The 16,379-nt window shown below is 34.9% G+C and overlaps 9 protein-coding genes and 1 non-coding gene across 10 annotated transcripts; 5 read left to right on the top strand and 5 right to left on the bottom strand. All coding sequences in view use genetic code 12, as the record gives it.

The window, feature by feature from the left end:
* Nucleotides 1-167: 167 nt before the first annotated feature.
* DEHA2F17798g (DEHA2F17798p) lies at nt 168-3,161 on the top strand (the record flags this gene model as incomplete). The annotated part of the gene is made up of 1 exon (XM_461134.1): nt 168-3,161. The coding sequence occupies one exon, from the start codon at nt 168-170 to the stop codon at nt 3,159-3,161; it is 2,994 nt and encodes a 997-aa protein (XP_461134.1).
* Nucleotides 3,162-3,369: 208 nt separating this feature from the next.
* DEHA2F17820g (DEHA2F17820p) lies at nt 3,370-4,845 on the top strand (the record flags this gene model as incomplete). The annotated part of the gene is made up of 1 exon (XM_461135.2): nt 3,370-4,845. One exon carries the CDS (start codon nt 3,370-3,372, stop codon nt 4,843-4,845), a length of 1,476 nt encoding a protein of 491 aa, XP_461135.2.
* Nucleotides 4,846-5,043: 198 nt separating this feature from the next.
* DEHA2F17842g (DEHA2F17842p) lies at nt 5,044-7,644 on the bottom strand (the record flags this gene model as incomplete). The annotated part of the gene is made up of 1 exon (XM_461136.1): nt 5,044-7,644. One exon carries the CDS (start codon nt 7,642-7,644, stop codon nt 5,044-5,046), a length of 2,601 nt encoding a protein of 866 aa, XP_461136.2.
* Nucleotides 7,645-7,880: 236 nt separating this feature from the next.
* DEHA2F17864g (DEHA2F17864p) lies at nt 7,881-10,049 on the top strand (the record flags this gene model as incomplete). Its single annotated transcript, XM_461137.1, has 1 exon — nt 7,881-10,049. The coding sequence occupies one exon, from the start codon at nt 7,881-7,883 to the stop codon at nt 10,047-10,049; it is 2,169 nt and encodes a 722-aa protein (XP_461137.2).
* A 197-nt stretch (nt 10,050-10,246) lies between these two features.
* On the bottom strand, nt 10,247-11,125 carry DEHA2F17886g (DEHA2F17886p; the record flags this gene model as incomplete). Its single annotated transcript, XM_461138.1, has 1 exon — nt 10,247-11,125. One exon carries the CDS (start codon nt 11,123-11,125, stop codon nt 10,247-10,249), a length of 879 nt encoding a protein of 292 aa, XP_461138.2.
* A 218-nt stretch (nt 11,126-11,343) lies between these two features.
* Nucleotides 11,344-11,556, bottom strand: DEHA2F17908g (DEHA2F17908p; the record flags this gene model as incomplete). The annotated part of the gene is made up of 1 exon (XM_002770800.1): nt 11,344-11,556. The coding sequence occupies one exon, from the start codon at nt 11,554-11,556 to the stop codon at nt 11,344-11,346; it is 213 nt and encodes a 70-aa protein (XP_002770846.1).
* Nucleotides 11,557-11,659: 103 nt separating this feature from the next.
* DEHA2F17930g (DEHA2F17930p) lies at nt 11,660-14,380 on the top strand (the record flags this gene model as incomplete). The annotated part of the gene is made up of 1 exon (XM_461139.1): nt 11,660-14,380. One exon carries the CDS (start codon nt 11,660-11,662, stop codon nt 14,378-14,380), a length of 2,721 nt encoding a protein of 906 aa, XP_461139.2.
* Nucleotides 14,381-14,434: 54 nt separating this feature from the next.
* Nucleotides 14,435-14,785, bottom strand: DEHA2F17952g (DEHA2F17952p; the record flags this gene model as incomplete). Its single annotated transcript, XM_461140.2, has 1 exon — nt 14,435-14,785. The coding sequence occupies one exon, from the start codon at nt 14,783-14,785 to the stop codon at nt 14,435-14,437; it is 351 nt and encodes a 116-aa protein (XP_461140.2).
* An 86-nt stretch (nt 14,786-14,871) lies between these two features.
* On the bottom strand, nt 14,872-14,945 carry DEHA2F17974r. Its single transcript has one exon. It is a non-coding gene; the product is annotated as a tRNA-Val (tRNA).
* Nucleotides 14,946-15,415: 470 nt separating this feature from the next.
* Nucleotides 15,416-16,168, top strand: DEHA2F17996g (DEHA2F17996p; the record flags this gene model as incomplete). The annotated part of the gene is made up of 1 exon (XM_461141.1): nt 15,416-16,168. The coding sequence occupies one exon, from the start codon at nt 15,416-15,418 to the stop codon at nt 16,166-16,168; it is 753 nt and encodes a 250-aa protein (XP_461141.1).
* Between the last annotated feature and the right edge of the window lie 211 nt (nt 16,169-16,379).

Below are 16,379 nucleotides of genomic sequence, written 5' to 3' on the forward strand. Positions count from 1 at the left end.
TTTTTTTTTTTCCAACGAAAACTGCGCGGACAAATTAAAAGGCTTCCTTAGGCCAGGTTTAAAAAACTATTCGTACTCCTTCTTTATATAATTAAATGATCTATAAACTAAATAAATATTAGTTTTAGATAGTTTTTGGATATATTTAAAGTAATAATCTATTAACAATGCTTAGGGCTTTTAGAAGCGCAATTCCTCGCGCTCAATTAATGAAAGCTCAAGTAAAACCATTTGTTCGTTTATTTGCTACCGGTCAAGACTCGTTTTTATTGAGCAACAATGCCAACTATATTGATGAAATGTATGCTGCTTGGAAACATGATCCATCCAGTGTTCATATTTCGTGGAATGCTTACTTTAAGAACATTGAATCAAGTAACGTTCCTCCATCCAAGGCGTTCACGGCTCCGCCAACCATTATTCCTACAGTAGCAGGAGGTGCCGCCGGATTCGTTCCAGGATCATCACCAACTAACGAGGACGTCGTTACTCACTTGAAGGTTCAATTGTTGGTCCGTGCATACCAAGTTAGGGGGCACCAAAAGGCCAAGATTGATCCTTTGGGAATCTCTTTTGGTGACAACGATGTTGTTCCAAAGGAATTGACTTTAGAACACTACGGTTTCACCGAGGCCGATATGGACAAGCAGATCACCTTAGGTCCTGGTATTTTACCTAGATTTGCCGAAGGTGGTAAGAAATCGTTAACATTGAGAGAAATCATTTCAAACTGTGAAAGATTATACTGTCAATCGTACGGTGTTGAATACATCCACATTCCATCTAAGGAGCAATGTGACTGGTTAAGGGAAAGAATTGAAATTCCTGAGCCATACAAGTATTCTCCGGATGAAAAGAGACAAATTTTAGACCGTGTGATTTGGTCTTGTTCTTTTGAATCATTCTTGGCTAGTAAGTTCCCTAACGACAAGAGATTCGGTTTAGAAGGTGCAGAATCCGTTGTCCCTGGTATGAAAGCCATGATTGATACCTCAGTTGAGTTCGGAGTCGAAGACATTGTCATTGGTATGCCACACAGAGGTCGTTTGAATATGTTATCTAATGTTGTCCGTAAGCCAAATGAATCTATTTTCTCTGAATTCACTGGTTCAAGAGAATTTGACGAAGGTTCCGGGGATGTTAAGTACCATTTAGGTATGAACTACGCTAGACCAACTACATCTGGTAAGCACGTTAACTTATCTCTTGTCGCCAATCCATCTCATTTAGAATCCGAAGATGGTGTTGTGTTAGGTAAGACTAGAGCTATTCAACAATATAAGAATGACATTGGCGAATACAAAAAGGCTATGTCCATCTTATTACATGGTGATGCAGCTTTCTCTGGTCAAGGTGTTGTTTATGAAACTATGGGTCTTGCTAACTTACCAGATTATTCAACTGGTGGTACTATCCATATTATTGTTAATAACCAAATTGGTTTCACTACTGACCCAAGATTTGCTAGATCTACCTTATACCCATCTGATATTGCCAAGTCCATTAATGCCCCAATTTTCCACGTCAACGCAGATGATGTAGAAGCCAATATCTTTATTTTCAACTTAGCTGCTGAATGGAGGGCTACCTTCCACACCGATGTTATTATTGATCTTGTTGGTTACCGTAAACATGGTCATAATGAAACTGATCAACCAGCTTTCACTCAACCATTGATGTACCAAAAGATTGCTGAGAAGAAACCTGTTATTGATTACTACACCAAGCAATTAATTGAAGAAGGTACTTTCACCAAGGAAGATATTGATGAACATAAGAAATGGGTTTGGAATATCTTAGACGAATCGTTCTCTAAGTCGAAGGAATATCAATCAACTTCTAGAGAATGGTTAACCACTGCTTGGGAAGACTTCAAGTCTCCAAAGGAATTGGCTACCGAAGTCTTACCTCATTTGCCAACTGCTGTTGAAGAAGACACCTTAAAGAAGATCGGTACAGCTATTTCAGAAGCTCCAGAAGGTTTCGAAGTTCACCGTAACTTGAAGCGTATTTTGAATGCCAGAAAGAAGTCCGTTGAAACCGGTGAAGGTATTGACTGGTCGACTGGTGAAGCCTTAGCCTATGGTTCTTTAGCATTAGAAGGTTACCATGTAAGAGTTTCTGGTCAAGATGTTGAAAGAGGTACTTTCTCTCAACGTCATGCTGTTTTGCATGACCAATCCTCTGAACAGACCTACACTCCATTAAACAATTTATCTGAGGATCAAGGTGCATTTGTTATCTGTAACTCTTCATTGTCTGAATACGGTGTTATGAGTTTCGAATATGGTTACTCGTTAACTTCTCCAGACGCTTTAGTTCAATGGGAAGCTCAATTTGGTGATTTTGCTAATACTGCTCAAGTCATCGTTGATCAATTCATTTCTGCTGCTGAATCTAAATGGAAACAACGTTCTGGTTTAGTCCTTTCATTACCACATGGTTATGATGGTCAAGGTCCGGAACATTCCTCCGGTAGAATCGAAAGATATTTACAATTGTGTAATGAAGATCAAAGATATTTCCCATCTCCTGAATTGTTAGAAAGACAACATCAAGATGCCAACATGCAGGTTGCTTACCCAACTACACCAGCAAATATTTTCCACTTGTTACGTCGTCAAATGCATAGACAATTCAGAAAGCCATTGGTCTTATTCTTTTCTAAACAGTTATTACGTCATCCATTAGCCAAGTCTGAATTATCTGAATTCACTGGTGAATCTCACTTCCAATGGATCATTGAAGATCCCGAATTAGGTAAGAGTATTAATGCTAAGGAAGACATAAAACGTGTTATTCTCTGTTCTGGTCAAGTCTTTACTGCCTTACACAAGAAACGTGCTGATATTGAAGATAAATCTACGGCTTTCATCAAAATTGAACAATTACACCCATTCCCATTCGCTCAATTACGTGATGCTTTAGACAGCTACCCTGCATTAGAAGACTTAGTCTGGTGTCAAGAAGAACCATTGAACATGGGTTCCTACTCTTACTCTGCTCCACGTATTGCAACTGTCTTAGAAAATACTGAGAAACATAAGGATAAATCTTTACGTTATGCCGGTCGTGATCCATCAGCTTCTGTAGCTGCCGGAACTAAGGCTATGCATAATTCCGAAGAAGAAGAGTTCTTGAAAGAAGTTTTCCAGAACTAAGTTAGTACTTCACAGTTAAGTTATGCATGATAACTCTTATCCTTAAGTTTTGTCTTTGATATATATTGAAAAATGGATATTTACAAATAAATTATTGATTTCTTTAAACTAGTTCTAAGATTGGATCTTGTATATATCGGCTGTAGATCCCAACTTACAACAAAATATTCGCACTTCAGCGTATGCCCCACAATCCAATCGCGGGTAAATGAATAAGCGATTCCCCGAGCTAAACACTTATCCGAAAACCACCCCAAAATATGAAATATATAAATTGTATCAATCCTCTGATCTGGTTAATATGATAATTAGTTTTATAAAAACTATAAGTAATATTATAATGACAGTCCTTGAAGATTCAATTCCAAAAACAAAAATCGTTCTTGATTTCGTTATTGTCGGTGCTGGTTTGGGTGGTGTTACCGCAGCCATCTGTTTGAAGTTAGCAGGTCATAACGTTAAGTTGTTAGAGCAAGCACCTGAGTTAGGTGAAATTGGAGCTGGTATCCAGATACCACCACCATCAGTGAAGATTATTAAAACAATCGGTTGTTTGGATAATCTTTTGAAGCATTCTATGATTCCAGAGAATTTTAAAATATTCCGTTGGGAAGACGGTAAACAGATTTCAGAGCAAAATTTGGTTCCATACACTGAAGAAAACTACAATTCCATGTACTTGCATGTTCACAGAGCTGACTACCACAAAGTTTTAGTGGAGAGAGCAAAAGAAGTTGGTGTTGACATGATCTTAAACACGCATATCAACGACGTTGACTTCGAAAATAATACCGTTACAGCTTCCAACGGTAAATCTTACACCGGCGATGTCGTTATTGGATATGACGGCATCAAGTCAAAATTGAGATCCGCTGTTTTAGGTCGTGAGGATTTACCTTATGATACTGGTGACTTAGCATACAGGGCCTTGATTAAGGTCGAAGACATGAAGAAACACGCCGAATTAGCTCCATTCTATGAAACTGCTAATATTAACTTTTGGTGGGGACCAGATAAGCATATTGTGGTTTATTTATTACAAGGTGGTAAAACATGTAATGTTGTGATCTTATCGCCAGATACCTTACCAAAAGACGTTGCAGTTCAAGGTGCTGATAAAGAAGAAATCGCTGCTATCTTTGAAGATTGGGATCCAAGATTAAAAACTTTATTCAGTTTAATTCAAGAAACTGGTAAATGGAGATTACAAAATTCGAGAGAATTGCCGGTATGGACTCCTAAAAAGGGTAACTTCATCATTTTAGGAGATGCTTCTCATGCAACTTTGCCATATTTAGCTTCTGGTGCTTCGCAAGCTTTAGAAGATGCCGCTGTATTGGCAGGTTTGTTCAGCAGAATCGAACATAAGTCACAAATTCGTGATTTATTATCCGTTTGCGAGTCATTAAGAAAATGGAGAACAACTCAAGTTGTTCAAGGTTCTACTGAGTGCAGAAACATATTCCATTTACATGATGGACAAGAACAAGTTACGAGAGACAAGAAACTTGCTATCAATCCACCAGCTATTGGATGTCCAAATAGATGGGCTGATCCAAAATTTCAAGAGTTCTTGTGGGGTTACGAAGCTTTTGCTGAAGCTGAGAGAGGTTGGAATGAATATAAGACAGGCGAATCCCCTAGATATTCCTTCGGTGGGTTGTATGAAGATGCCAAACTTTAGTAATACATACTCAATAAAGATTACATAAATTTTGAAACTTAATTTAATAGAAAATTACTTAAATTGATTCTCGTAGAACGGTATATATTAAGCTATGAATATAACAAACAATGCTATAGAAGTTGCACTCATATTATGTATATTTAGTGTCGAACGAATGTATATTTAGTGTCTATCGTTCAGAAAGGATACGGACTATTAACTCTCTGATTTTTTCATCTGATAGTGCTTTATAACAACATCTTTCAATAATGCCTTTGGTGCAGGTTTATTTGTAAACATTTCAAATTGAGCCAATACTTGAGCATAAAGGTAATTCAACCCATTAATCCCAACCCAGCCCTTATTACTGAACTTGCTGGTATTTTTCAAGAGCGGCGTTACTAATGGATCATAGCCTGTTTCTAAAACAACCCCGCCAGACGGACTTTTAAACCATTCCAGAGACAATTCAAAATTTGTTAACTTGCCTGTGAGAGGATCTGAGCTAGGTACGCATGAAATAACAACAGATGGGTAGTCAAAATTGTTTGGAATTTTCGCATTCAAATATTCATCATCGTTCAATAAAACAATTTCGAAATAATTTAAATCGTCTTCTGAACTGACCTCTCCTATAGACAATGATATAGATGAACGTATCGGAGATAAGCTGTTATAGTAGCTGGCAAGTTGCTGTGCCTTTTCATAAGTTCGATTATAAAGAAGAATCTTCTGATATCCTAATTGTATTAATGCATAAATTGTTGCTCTACTCATACCACCTGCTCCAATCACAAGTGCTGTTTTGTTTTTGCTTATAGCATTAATCGGCGAGATATTATCCTGTAATGTTAACTTCACACCCAACCAGTCCGTATTTTCGCCCCTGGTTTTAATTATCTTGTTCGGATTTTCAATTGACCTTTCAGCAATAATTGTATTTAAGGCACCAATTATTTTGACATGATCTGACATTGTATCAACATAATTCAAAGCTTCCATCTTGAACGGCATAATTATTGCAGTTCCTCCAAACGTAGGAGAGTTGACCAAATTTGTCAAGTTGGGTGTCAATGAAGAACATTCAAATATTTTGAAACAGTGTGGTAACCCTAAAGCTTTATAAGCAGAATTATGCATTTCAGGAGATAAAGACTTTGAAACATTTATTCCCATCACATAAAAGTCTAAAGAAGGAGTAACAAAGGATGAATTCAATGCCTTCTGTATATCAAATGATGACAAACTTGAAATTTGGTCTGAATCTGGGACAGATGGGGTTATCAGGCATCCTGGATTGATTGAAACAGGAGTTAAAGTCTTGTTCATAAGCTTAGAAAGTTTTCCTAGTTTTCCTGTATTAAATGCAATCACCTCCATGTTCAAGTTCGGGTACATTAGTTTCAAATTCTGCTTAAAAAACATAACCTTGAAATTATCTGATAATTCATTTGCGGGCGAATTAAGTCTTAGAAATTTAATTCCTATGTTTTTGGCTAACTCAACCACTTTAATTGCTCCATATTGCGATATCCAAAAATTTGGATCGTTGGAAGCAAATGACCCTATTATTTCTGTATGGCCACTAATAGTTACCAATTCCTTTAAGATTAAAATTATTTCTTCAAACTTGGAATCATTAGATATAAAATTTTCTTTATCATTAAGGCACGTCGATAAGTCAACTATGAGATAGTCTAATCCAGTTTTTATCCCTGAATTCAAAATATTAAAATAAAAACTTATCAAGTCTCTTTTGATTTGATTATAATCACCACCGGAAGAAATCGAATATTCATCAATAAACAAGTTTAATTCTGGTAAGCTATTATATATGCTTAATATTATAGGTATTGAACAGTAAGTGTAGCGTCTAACTTGTGCAATAAATTCATCTATTTTCACATTGGATGCAGATATATTTAGCTTTATTACTTGAATCAAATCAAACTGAATTTCGATTGCGTCAGAGCCGTAACTCGTTTCATGTAGGTTATTTAAAAACTCATCATTTATGCTATTAGGAAAGTTGATTTGCAAGCAAGTGGTGAATCGTTCTAAAAAATTCATTTTCAAGTGTAAATTTCCAGAAATTGTTGCTGCCGAGTACGACCCTTTAAGTATAAAGTTTAAGAACCTTATGAACTCCTTTTCAATTGGTTTTAAAAGAAGATAACTATTACTATCATTTTTGGAATAAGTATTATTACTACCAATTGAAATTAAATTCTCCTTTATAAACAGCAAATCTGAATTCAAATTGAAAAAGTTGTATTTGGCAATAGCTCTATACTTCAAAAATTTCAGCTGAATTAATCTGACACCCTTATCGTAAGAATCATTGAAATTAAGATAGTTCAAAATACGTGATTCTTCTGTTTCAACATTTATAATGTATGGGTATTGCTTATGAGCTAAATAGTTGATTAACAAATGAGAATCAATAACAGTTGAAGGTAACACAACAATCAGATTGTTACTTTCATTTTCTTTCAAGGCACTCAAAACTAACTTAAATTGTAATTCTCTATACTCCTCGATAGTCACTTTTTCAAGAAATCGGGCCTCTGGCATACCAGTATATTCCAGGACACATTTTTCAACATCTACATACTTATACTTTAGGGCGGCCAGCGCCATTAAAGCTAAACTTGATTTTCCGACGCCTCTCAATCCTATTATAATCAATGTGTGACATTTGTTGTCTATCGACGATTTCGAAGTGGTGCTTATTGAATTTGATGTTGATGGTGATCTTGAAAATGGCATGCTCTCCATATCATCAGATTTTGATGAAGGCGAATTTCCAACGTGCATAATTTGAAAGGTTTTTATACTATATTAGTAGAGAATCTTCAATATGTTTCCATCCTATTTAAAAAATTCAGTATGGCTAGAGGAGGAACTTAATGATAGTATTGTCTTTAGAATATTATATATTCGGTTAATTTAATATCCGCGTGTCGTATCTACCCCAAGTTACGACATTCTAAAATAGTGTTCTATTTGAGGTGTCAAAAGCCATAAACACGTTAAAAGCAGTAGTCCCAAATATGAGACCTTACTTATGGTATAGGGATAAGGATAGTTTGAACTTGGGTGGAGTTTGCCGTTATAATATAATATATACCCTGATAGATCCAGATAAAACGGAAATATATTACCGCCTTAAAAACATTGAAAGGGCATCCATACGAGCAATTCATTTGTTAAGTGGACCCTTTATTTTATATTGTCACGTAATACCGCATAATTATGATCACCTCAAAGAATTTAATCCAAGTGATTCGAAAGACAACAAGGAAGTCATATTTGAAAATGAAATAAAACCTGGTCAAACCTTTAATGTAAAGCTAAAGTTGAATGAGAATTCGTATGTGAAAGACTCGGAAGAAGGATTTCCCGTGTACCTGTGGTCCATAGATGTAGTTTCACAGATTGTTGTAACGACGAAAACTGTTATAATGTATGATTTTATGATTGGAGATGATTTTAAAGGTATGAAAATAATAAACCATGGGCCATTTCCTAACTCATTGACTAATACGAGTCATAATGGTTCGAACAGCTATAAGGGTAAAGAAACGCCTTTAGGTGTATCGGCAAATTCACAGTTAAGTGTAGTGAAGCAAAGCACTAAGGATTTGTGGACAAATCAGCCAAAAAATCCTCAAATGCCGGTGCATTTGATAATACTAACGCATGGTATATTCTCAAATGTAACAGCAGACATGCTACACATGAAAGATTCATTAGAATTTAGTGTTAAGGAAAACATTCTCGTTAGAGGGTATGAAGGAAACGCAGGTAAAAGTGAAAAGGGGATTAAGAAATTAGGAATGCGATTGTCGAAATATATCATTCATTTAATTGAAGATTTGAATGATTTAGATATTCAAATAGATAAGATTTCATTCATTGGCCACTCACTCGGGGGGTTGGTTCAATTGTATGCTATTAAGGAAATATTAGTAACTAGAGGAGAGGATTATTTCCTGAAAAAGAATATAAAACCTCAAAATTTGATATGCATGGCTAGTCCTCTATTAGGGATTTTAAGCGAAATGAATATTTTTATATCATGGTTTCTAGATTTAGGAACATTGGGCAAAACCGGGCGAGATTTAACATTGCTGAAAAAAATTCCAAATCTTAAGCAACTTGCAAATAAGAATGATATACACAAAAGAGATACATTTAAGCCTATACTAGAGACATTACCTGATGATCCCTTGCAAGAATTTCTAAGTAAATTTGAGCATTTAGCACTTTATGCTAATGCTATAAATGATGGTATAGTTCCGCTTAGAACGAGTGGATTGTTGTATCTTGATTATGAGGCATTGGGTAATGTTGGAAAGTTGCAACATGATAAGAGCAAAAAATTAGAGAACTATGATCATGATGATACCCGGCTGATTGAAACGAATACCACTAAAGAATCTGTAGGTGAGATTTCAGTTGATAAATCTGAGGAATACGATACCAATGACGAAAAAAGAGACAAAACGAAGAGCCATAGACAATTTTTATCTTTGAATTTGAGTACAAACAAACATAATAAACATCTGGCTAGGAAGAGGCTAAATAGGAAACAAAGAAATATATTAAGAATCAATGCCAAAGGAAGTGATTTGCTCGATTACGACGACAGTGAAACTGATGATTCGGTTACACCCAATCTGAACAACCAAACAACCACTTATTCTCCAGGAAGAAGAGGAAGAGACGCACTTCAGTCAGAATCGGACGAACGAGCTGAGTTGAATTTACCGCCAAAAGCATCTTCCCTTGAATCTGCTTTAAGTACAATATTTTGTCCTACACCATCCAACAACTATATAATCAATCCAGGTTCTAGAGATCCAGTAATTTTTCATGACAAGTACTACCAATTTGAAGGTTTGCCTATCGGACCTCAAGAAGAGCATGAACAGTCTAAAACTTCCAGATTGGGGAAAGTTTTGTTTAGCTATAATGACTGGAAGCTAGATAAGCAAGTAAAAATTGCTAAAAAGTATCATACTCCAAAGTTAAATTGGAGGAAGGTTTTAGTCAGCCTACCGCCTGATGCTCACAATAATATAGTTGTGAGGAGGAAATTTTCGAATGGCTATGGCTGGGGGGTCATTGATCATTTGTGCAAAGAATTATTCGATACTGACATTCAACATCTCGATAATGTCGGTACTATTGATCCAAAAATGAAGGCTAAGATCTAGATTATATCGGTCAGAATTTGGATTAATTGATTTTGTTTGTCGCAGCATTCGAATCAAATTCAGCTGTATAGCTAATAAATAACCGGTTTATGACTATCACGAATAGAGTTTTGAAGTTTTTGCTTTTTTGCATTTATACGTCAAATATTTGAAAATATGTACTATACTTAAATACATACGCTGGAATATATATTTGATCAATCAAGATGTTCCTTACTGTATTTGGTTCTTATAGTCTTGTAAATTGCAGTTAATTTAAACTTCCTAATAAAGATAATCTCGACTAAGAACCTTGGACACCAGTATAATAAGTAGCCTAAAAACGTAGCCATTCTTCCTCTGTAAATATTCAATGCTCCATTTACTCTCAGCTTTTCAAAATCAGAAACCACTTTTTTAGCATAGCTTTCTGCACTGATCGGATTATTTCTCTTAGCCATCTGTTGTCTTTCAACCAAGGTTTCTTTCATACCAGGAACATTATAAAGAGAACTCTCTGGTAACGGCCTCGTATCCTCAATGTTCGTTCTAACCCCACCAGTAACTATATTAATAACTTTAACGTTGAATGGCTTCATTTCAATTCTTAAACTAGCAGCATATTGGTGAATAGCTGCCTTAGAAGATGAATATGTACAAGATAATGGGAAAGGCATAATCCCACTAACTGACCCAGTAAACCCAATCGTACCTTGGGAATTGATAACTAATGGTCCTAATTCCCTTACCAATCTCATAGGTCCAAAAACATTCACCTCGTAACACTGTTTAAACCACTCATCAGTAACATCTAAGGCAGGAAATGTACATGACTGGCCAGCATTGTTGTACAATATATCGAGATATCCTCCTGTTTTTTCGATAATTAAATTCTTAGCCTTTTTAACGCTTTCTGTTGACGAAACATCTAACTGAAAAATGATAATTCCGTGTTCTTTGGCCAATGGTTCCATAGGTTCCAATCTTCTAGCACCAGCAAACACTTGATATCCTCGTCTGGCAAATTCAATTGCTGTTGCGTATCCGATTCCTGATGAAGCACCAGTGACTAATGCTGATTTTTGACGTCCTGACATTTTATACCTTCAAAGTTATAATCGTCTTAAATTTTCAATTTATTCTAACTAGATGTAGTTTGCAAATTAAATGTGTGATCACTCCGAGGTTTGCTTACATTTCCAATAATACGCATTGAATGTGATTTTTCGTTAACTGTAATTTTATTCACAATAACGGCAAATCAGCCTTCTAAATTGAACGCTCCTTAAAGAAGTACCTCTATTCGTTCGGTATTTCATCCAAATTGTTCATTATCTAAAGGTATTAAATGAGTAGGAATATGATCAGAAAAAGATTTAGGTATTATTATAGAATGCTTTCTGATCTTCAGTGACGAAAGTGCATGAAACATAAATGCTCTTTTGGTTATGACGCCCTCTACTTCAACGTACTTTATCAGGCCATGCTTATAATAGAGTTGTAAGCGATTGCCAATTTTTAGGTTCATCTCGTTAATTGATGATATATCACCAACCAAGTCTCTCAATTATTCTTGCAACACTTTTTAGCCGCCATCTCTTATTAGTATGTCCTCTTCTTAATGAATAACCATGTCATTCAATATTAAAGATAACTCTTGTGATGAAGAACACACATCGGTTCCCGATACCTCCAAGGTTTCTCGTAATGACACTTTCACAAATTCTGAAATCGGATCTTCTGAAAATTCCTCAACAACCTTAACTGATCCATTGGCTAATAACTCAAATGATTTTAAGTTTGCAAACCGTACTCCTGGTACTTTGTTTAACCATTCAAGGCAGAATTCAACATTGATTAGTTATAAGAGTTTGGAGAAAAATCGTACGACCTTCAACGGGATGCTGACAGATAGTTCAGAGAAGCGTGAGGGAGGTGTGTTGTATAAGATAGAACTGAATAGAGACAATAATAATATGCTCGGCGAAACAATTGATTTACACAGACCTATTCAAAATCAGGATGCTGGTCGTAGTATTGGGGTAGAAAGCTTACATGGTAATAGGGATACAAATATAACTGGTGCCATTTACAAGCCTATATGTACCACGTCTTTAGTTAAATTCGGATCATCGGATACCGCTCTCCCTATGAAAGATACTAAAATGGGTATATCCAAGTCATATTTCATACTTATTAATGAATTGGAAAACAAATGTAACGAGTTGGAGGTCAAGTTATTAGACGGAAATAAAGAAATAAAAGTGAAAAATGATGAATTAATGGTTAACAAGAATAAATTGCGAGATGTTGCAAAAATGACAGAAAACTTGAAGAAAACAATGCTTGTATTTCAAGAAAATTTAGATCTGCTACAAAATGAAAAGATGCAATATACCAAAACATTAAAGTCATTAAGGGATGAAAACATGTCTACAAAAAGTAGAATACGTACTCTTCGACACGAAATAAATGAATCGATAAGAAAAATGGACTTATATAAATCTAAGTTCAGTAAATTCAAATTTAGACTTGAAAGTCAAAACCTCAAGATTATTAGTTTGAATAGCACAGTAGATGAATTATCAGGTAACTTATCAGAAGAAAAGTTGAAAACATCTTCTTTAATTCAAGAGATAACTCAAATTAATCAAACTCATAGTGAGCAAATGACCCAATTGCAGAGTCAATTGCAAAACACGTTATTAGATAAACTCAACAATTCTTTGCCCGCTTTTATTAAAGATGAGAATAATTTGATACAAGACACACTTTTAAGAATCAATAAGGATGTTCTGGAAAAGTTGAACTTAGACTTCTCTCATCTAAAAAATGATTTCAAAAATTGTAATGATTTCAACAACACAAAATATGAAAATAATTTTCATACATTATCCTCACAATTAACTTCCATAAATGATTATCTTTTTGGAATGTTAGATCCGCTTTTCAAGCAAATGGAAAACAGAGGTGAGGTAATTTTTTCTAGTTTGAAAGAAGACATTTTGTTACAGAATTTCGCAGCCATTTTAAAGAAAAGTGATGTATATTTCAATAAGATAGAAAATAACTTGAATGATGTCAACAATGCCATGGATCAATCAGCATCAATAGGACAGGATTACAATGAAAGATTTGCAAAAGTGGAGCTTCATGTAAGTGATCTCGTAAATTCTAGACAGGAATTTATGGATAAGTATCAAAAGTTACAATTTGAAAATGTTAAACTAGATAAGAATATATCCATTCTTGAAGCAAAAGAGTCCGAAGTTTCGCAGAAATTAATAAACACAAAAGAATCATTAGTCTCGCTTCAACGTTGTTTGGATGATTCAAATTCTGAAATACAGATCCTAAAACAGCAATCTCAAGCTGAAAAGGAACATTACTGTAAAAATTATGAGTCTCAAATCCAATCGTATAAACAACTTAATTCAATTACTATGGACGAAAAATCAAGAATGAAGAGTGAAATTGACAATTTATTAGTGAAGGTTACGGAATTAGAGAAGTGCAAGCTGGATTTTGATAAAGTTCAGAAAAAAAATCATTCTCTCATACTTAAAGTAGAGAATTCTACTAGTGAATTGAATAAACTTCATGAAGAAAAGCAATTGGTTCAGAATGACATGCTTAATCAACATTCCAAGTTTATTGAGAAAGTAAATTTCTTAAATAAAGAGCTAGCTATAACAAGGGATGTTCTGGAAAAATTAGAAGAATACAAAGTCAAGCTTAAGGATAAGGAGGAACGATTAGCTGTGGAAAAGCAAATTGTTTCCATTGAAAAAACCAAGGCTTTATCGCTAGAGAATAAAGTTAGTGAATTAGAAAAAACTATCAAAGAAATAACCAGAAAAATAAAAATAGAAGAAACTAAATTTAATAATAGCTCTATTGCTTTGAAAAGTATGTATGAAGATACTAAAAAAGAGTTAGTTGCTGAACGGATTAAAATAAAAAAGTTGGATGAAAATGAGAAAGAAAAGATTAAAGCTATTGATGATTTAAGGTTGAAATACCAACAACAAGTTGCACTTAATGACGAAATGATCAACAGCAATAAGCAAGAACGCTCCAGACTAGAGAATACTGAGAGCATTTTGAAAGAATCCGAGAAAAAACGTTCATCTTTAATGAAGGAAAACGAAGAACTAAATTTTAAAATCAACGAATTGCAATCTCAGCTTTTAAAAATCAACCCCGATAATACTTTATCCATTAAAAAAAGAAAACTCATTGATGCTGAAAAATTACCTGAAGATGAGTATTCTTTTGACAACATAAACAGCTCAACACTGGAAGCGAAAAATAAGAAGCCCAATAGCAGAAGGCAGAAACCAAGAAGGTAATAAAATTTCTAATCCATTTCCAATATTTGTCTATTTGCTTCATATATATCATAATTATTTACTAAATTCGTCTAATAGTTTGTCGTTATAAAAGTAATGCATGAATTTGACAGGTTTTGCTTGGTCGGGTCTATTTACGTGTAACACAGGAACATCATAGCAGTATATATCAAACCATTTTGAATTTTCAGGTTTCATTATATCGATTGTTTCTAGCGATATTTCCTTATCTTTCAATGTATCATCTTTCAAGGTATCATGTAAAATATGTTTAGCATTGGTACATAACATGCAAGTTTCCTTGGTAAAGAATGTTAAAGATGTCTTTGAGTTCCGCAATGTTGATGAAAGTGCCCTGGTATAAGGGATATTAAAACGCCTTAAGCTTTTAGAAATATGTATCATTGTTAGCCAACAATAATTATTCAGCATATTATTTGACTTTGTCAAGTGTTTTTGTATCATGGTTCGCGTGATCTGGAAAAAAAAAATGATTTCGCCCAGGATCGAACTGGGGACGTTCTGCGTGTTAAGCAGATGCCATAACCAACTAGACCACGAAACCAATCTATACGGATTACTTTCACTATTGAGCATTCTTTTATTTACGGATTTATGCAACATTAATCAACATTTATTGCCCAACAATACTCCCGGAATACATTATCGTGAACAATCTAAACCATACATTGTATCCTTAGTATATTAACCATTGCGGTGCTTTGTTTTGAAAAAAAAATTATTGGTCGGACTTTTGATTGAAGAAATTTGCCGATGTCTTGTATACGGTGTGGGGCAGCACCACATTGCTGCATGCATCCGCTACCAGTGAAATAAAAAACACCGTTAAAAACGCATCAAATTAAATATTTCTGTCTAAAACTCAAATCCGCTTCCCGTGCTCACAATTAAATAGACAGATGACGGGAATAAATTATTTGATGACATTAAAGTTTTCTATATAAAGCATCAGTTCTTCTCCACAAGATATAGAGCATTATTATATTTGAAATAAATATAAGAAAGAAGTGTAAAATGTCAGACTCAACCACTCCATTAGAAGAGCCACCTGTAGCAGAAGTTCGTTATTCCGGGGAACGTAATGAATATATTATACTTGGTAACAAGAAATATGCTAGAAACGAGTTGATGACTGCTTTTGGAGGTACATTAAATCCTGGATTAAGTCCATATCCAACCAATTCGTTCGCTAATCCAGCACCTTTGGGTTTAGCAGCTTTCGCCTTTAGTACGTTTGCTTTATCGTTATACAATTCACAGGCTATGGGCATTACTGTTCCTAATGTGGTTGTGGGTGCTGCTTGTTTTTACGGTGGTGCTGTTCAGTTCTTAGCCGGTATGTGGGAACTTCTTTTAGGAAACACCTTTGGTGGTACGGCATTGACCTCATATGGTGCATTCTGGTTGTCCTACGCCGCCATATTTATCGAAAGCTTTGGAATTACTGCTGCTTATGAAGATAAAGAAATGCTTAGCAATGCGATCGGGTTTTTCCTTATTGGATGGGCCATAGTTACATTCATGCTTTGTTTAGCTACTATGAAATCCACCTTGGCATTCTTCTCGTTATTTTTCTTCTTAACAATCACATTTATTTTGTTGGCGGGTGGTGAATTTAGTGGTAAAGTAGGTGTTTCGAGGGCCGGTGGTGTTTTCGGAGTTATAACGTCTATTATTGCTTGGTACAATGCATTTGCTGGTGCTTCTAACAGACAAAACTCTTACATTACATGTCATCCACTTCCACTTATTAGGAGTAAGAAATAGATAACTCTCCTTGTATCAAAAGCATTATTTATTCATTGTTGCCATTTTTATGGCCTATTTATTTATTGTTGTCCCTCTTATGGCCTATTTATTTATTGTTGTCCCTCTTATGGCCAATATATTTATTATTTGTATGAAATTGATTGCAAATTGCAAATTGTGTATTATGTAATTTAATAGAACCACGACTGTATTCTTAGTTAAAATGAAC

This window comes from Debaryomyces hansenii (genome assembly GCF_000006445.2).
Source record: "Debaryomyces hansenii CBS767 chromosome F complete sequence".
Classification (NCBI taxonomy): Eukaryota; Fungi; Ascomycota; class Pichiomycetes; order Serinales; family Debaryomycetaceae; genus Debaryomyces; species Debaryomyces hansenii.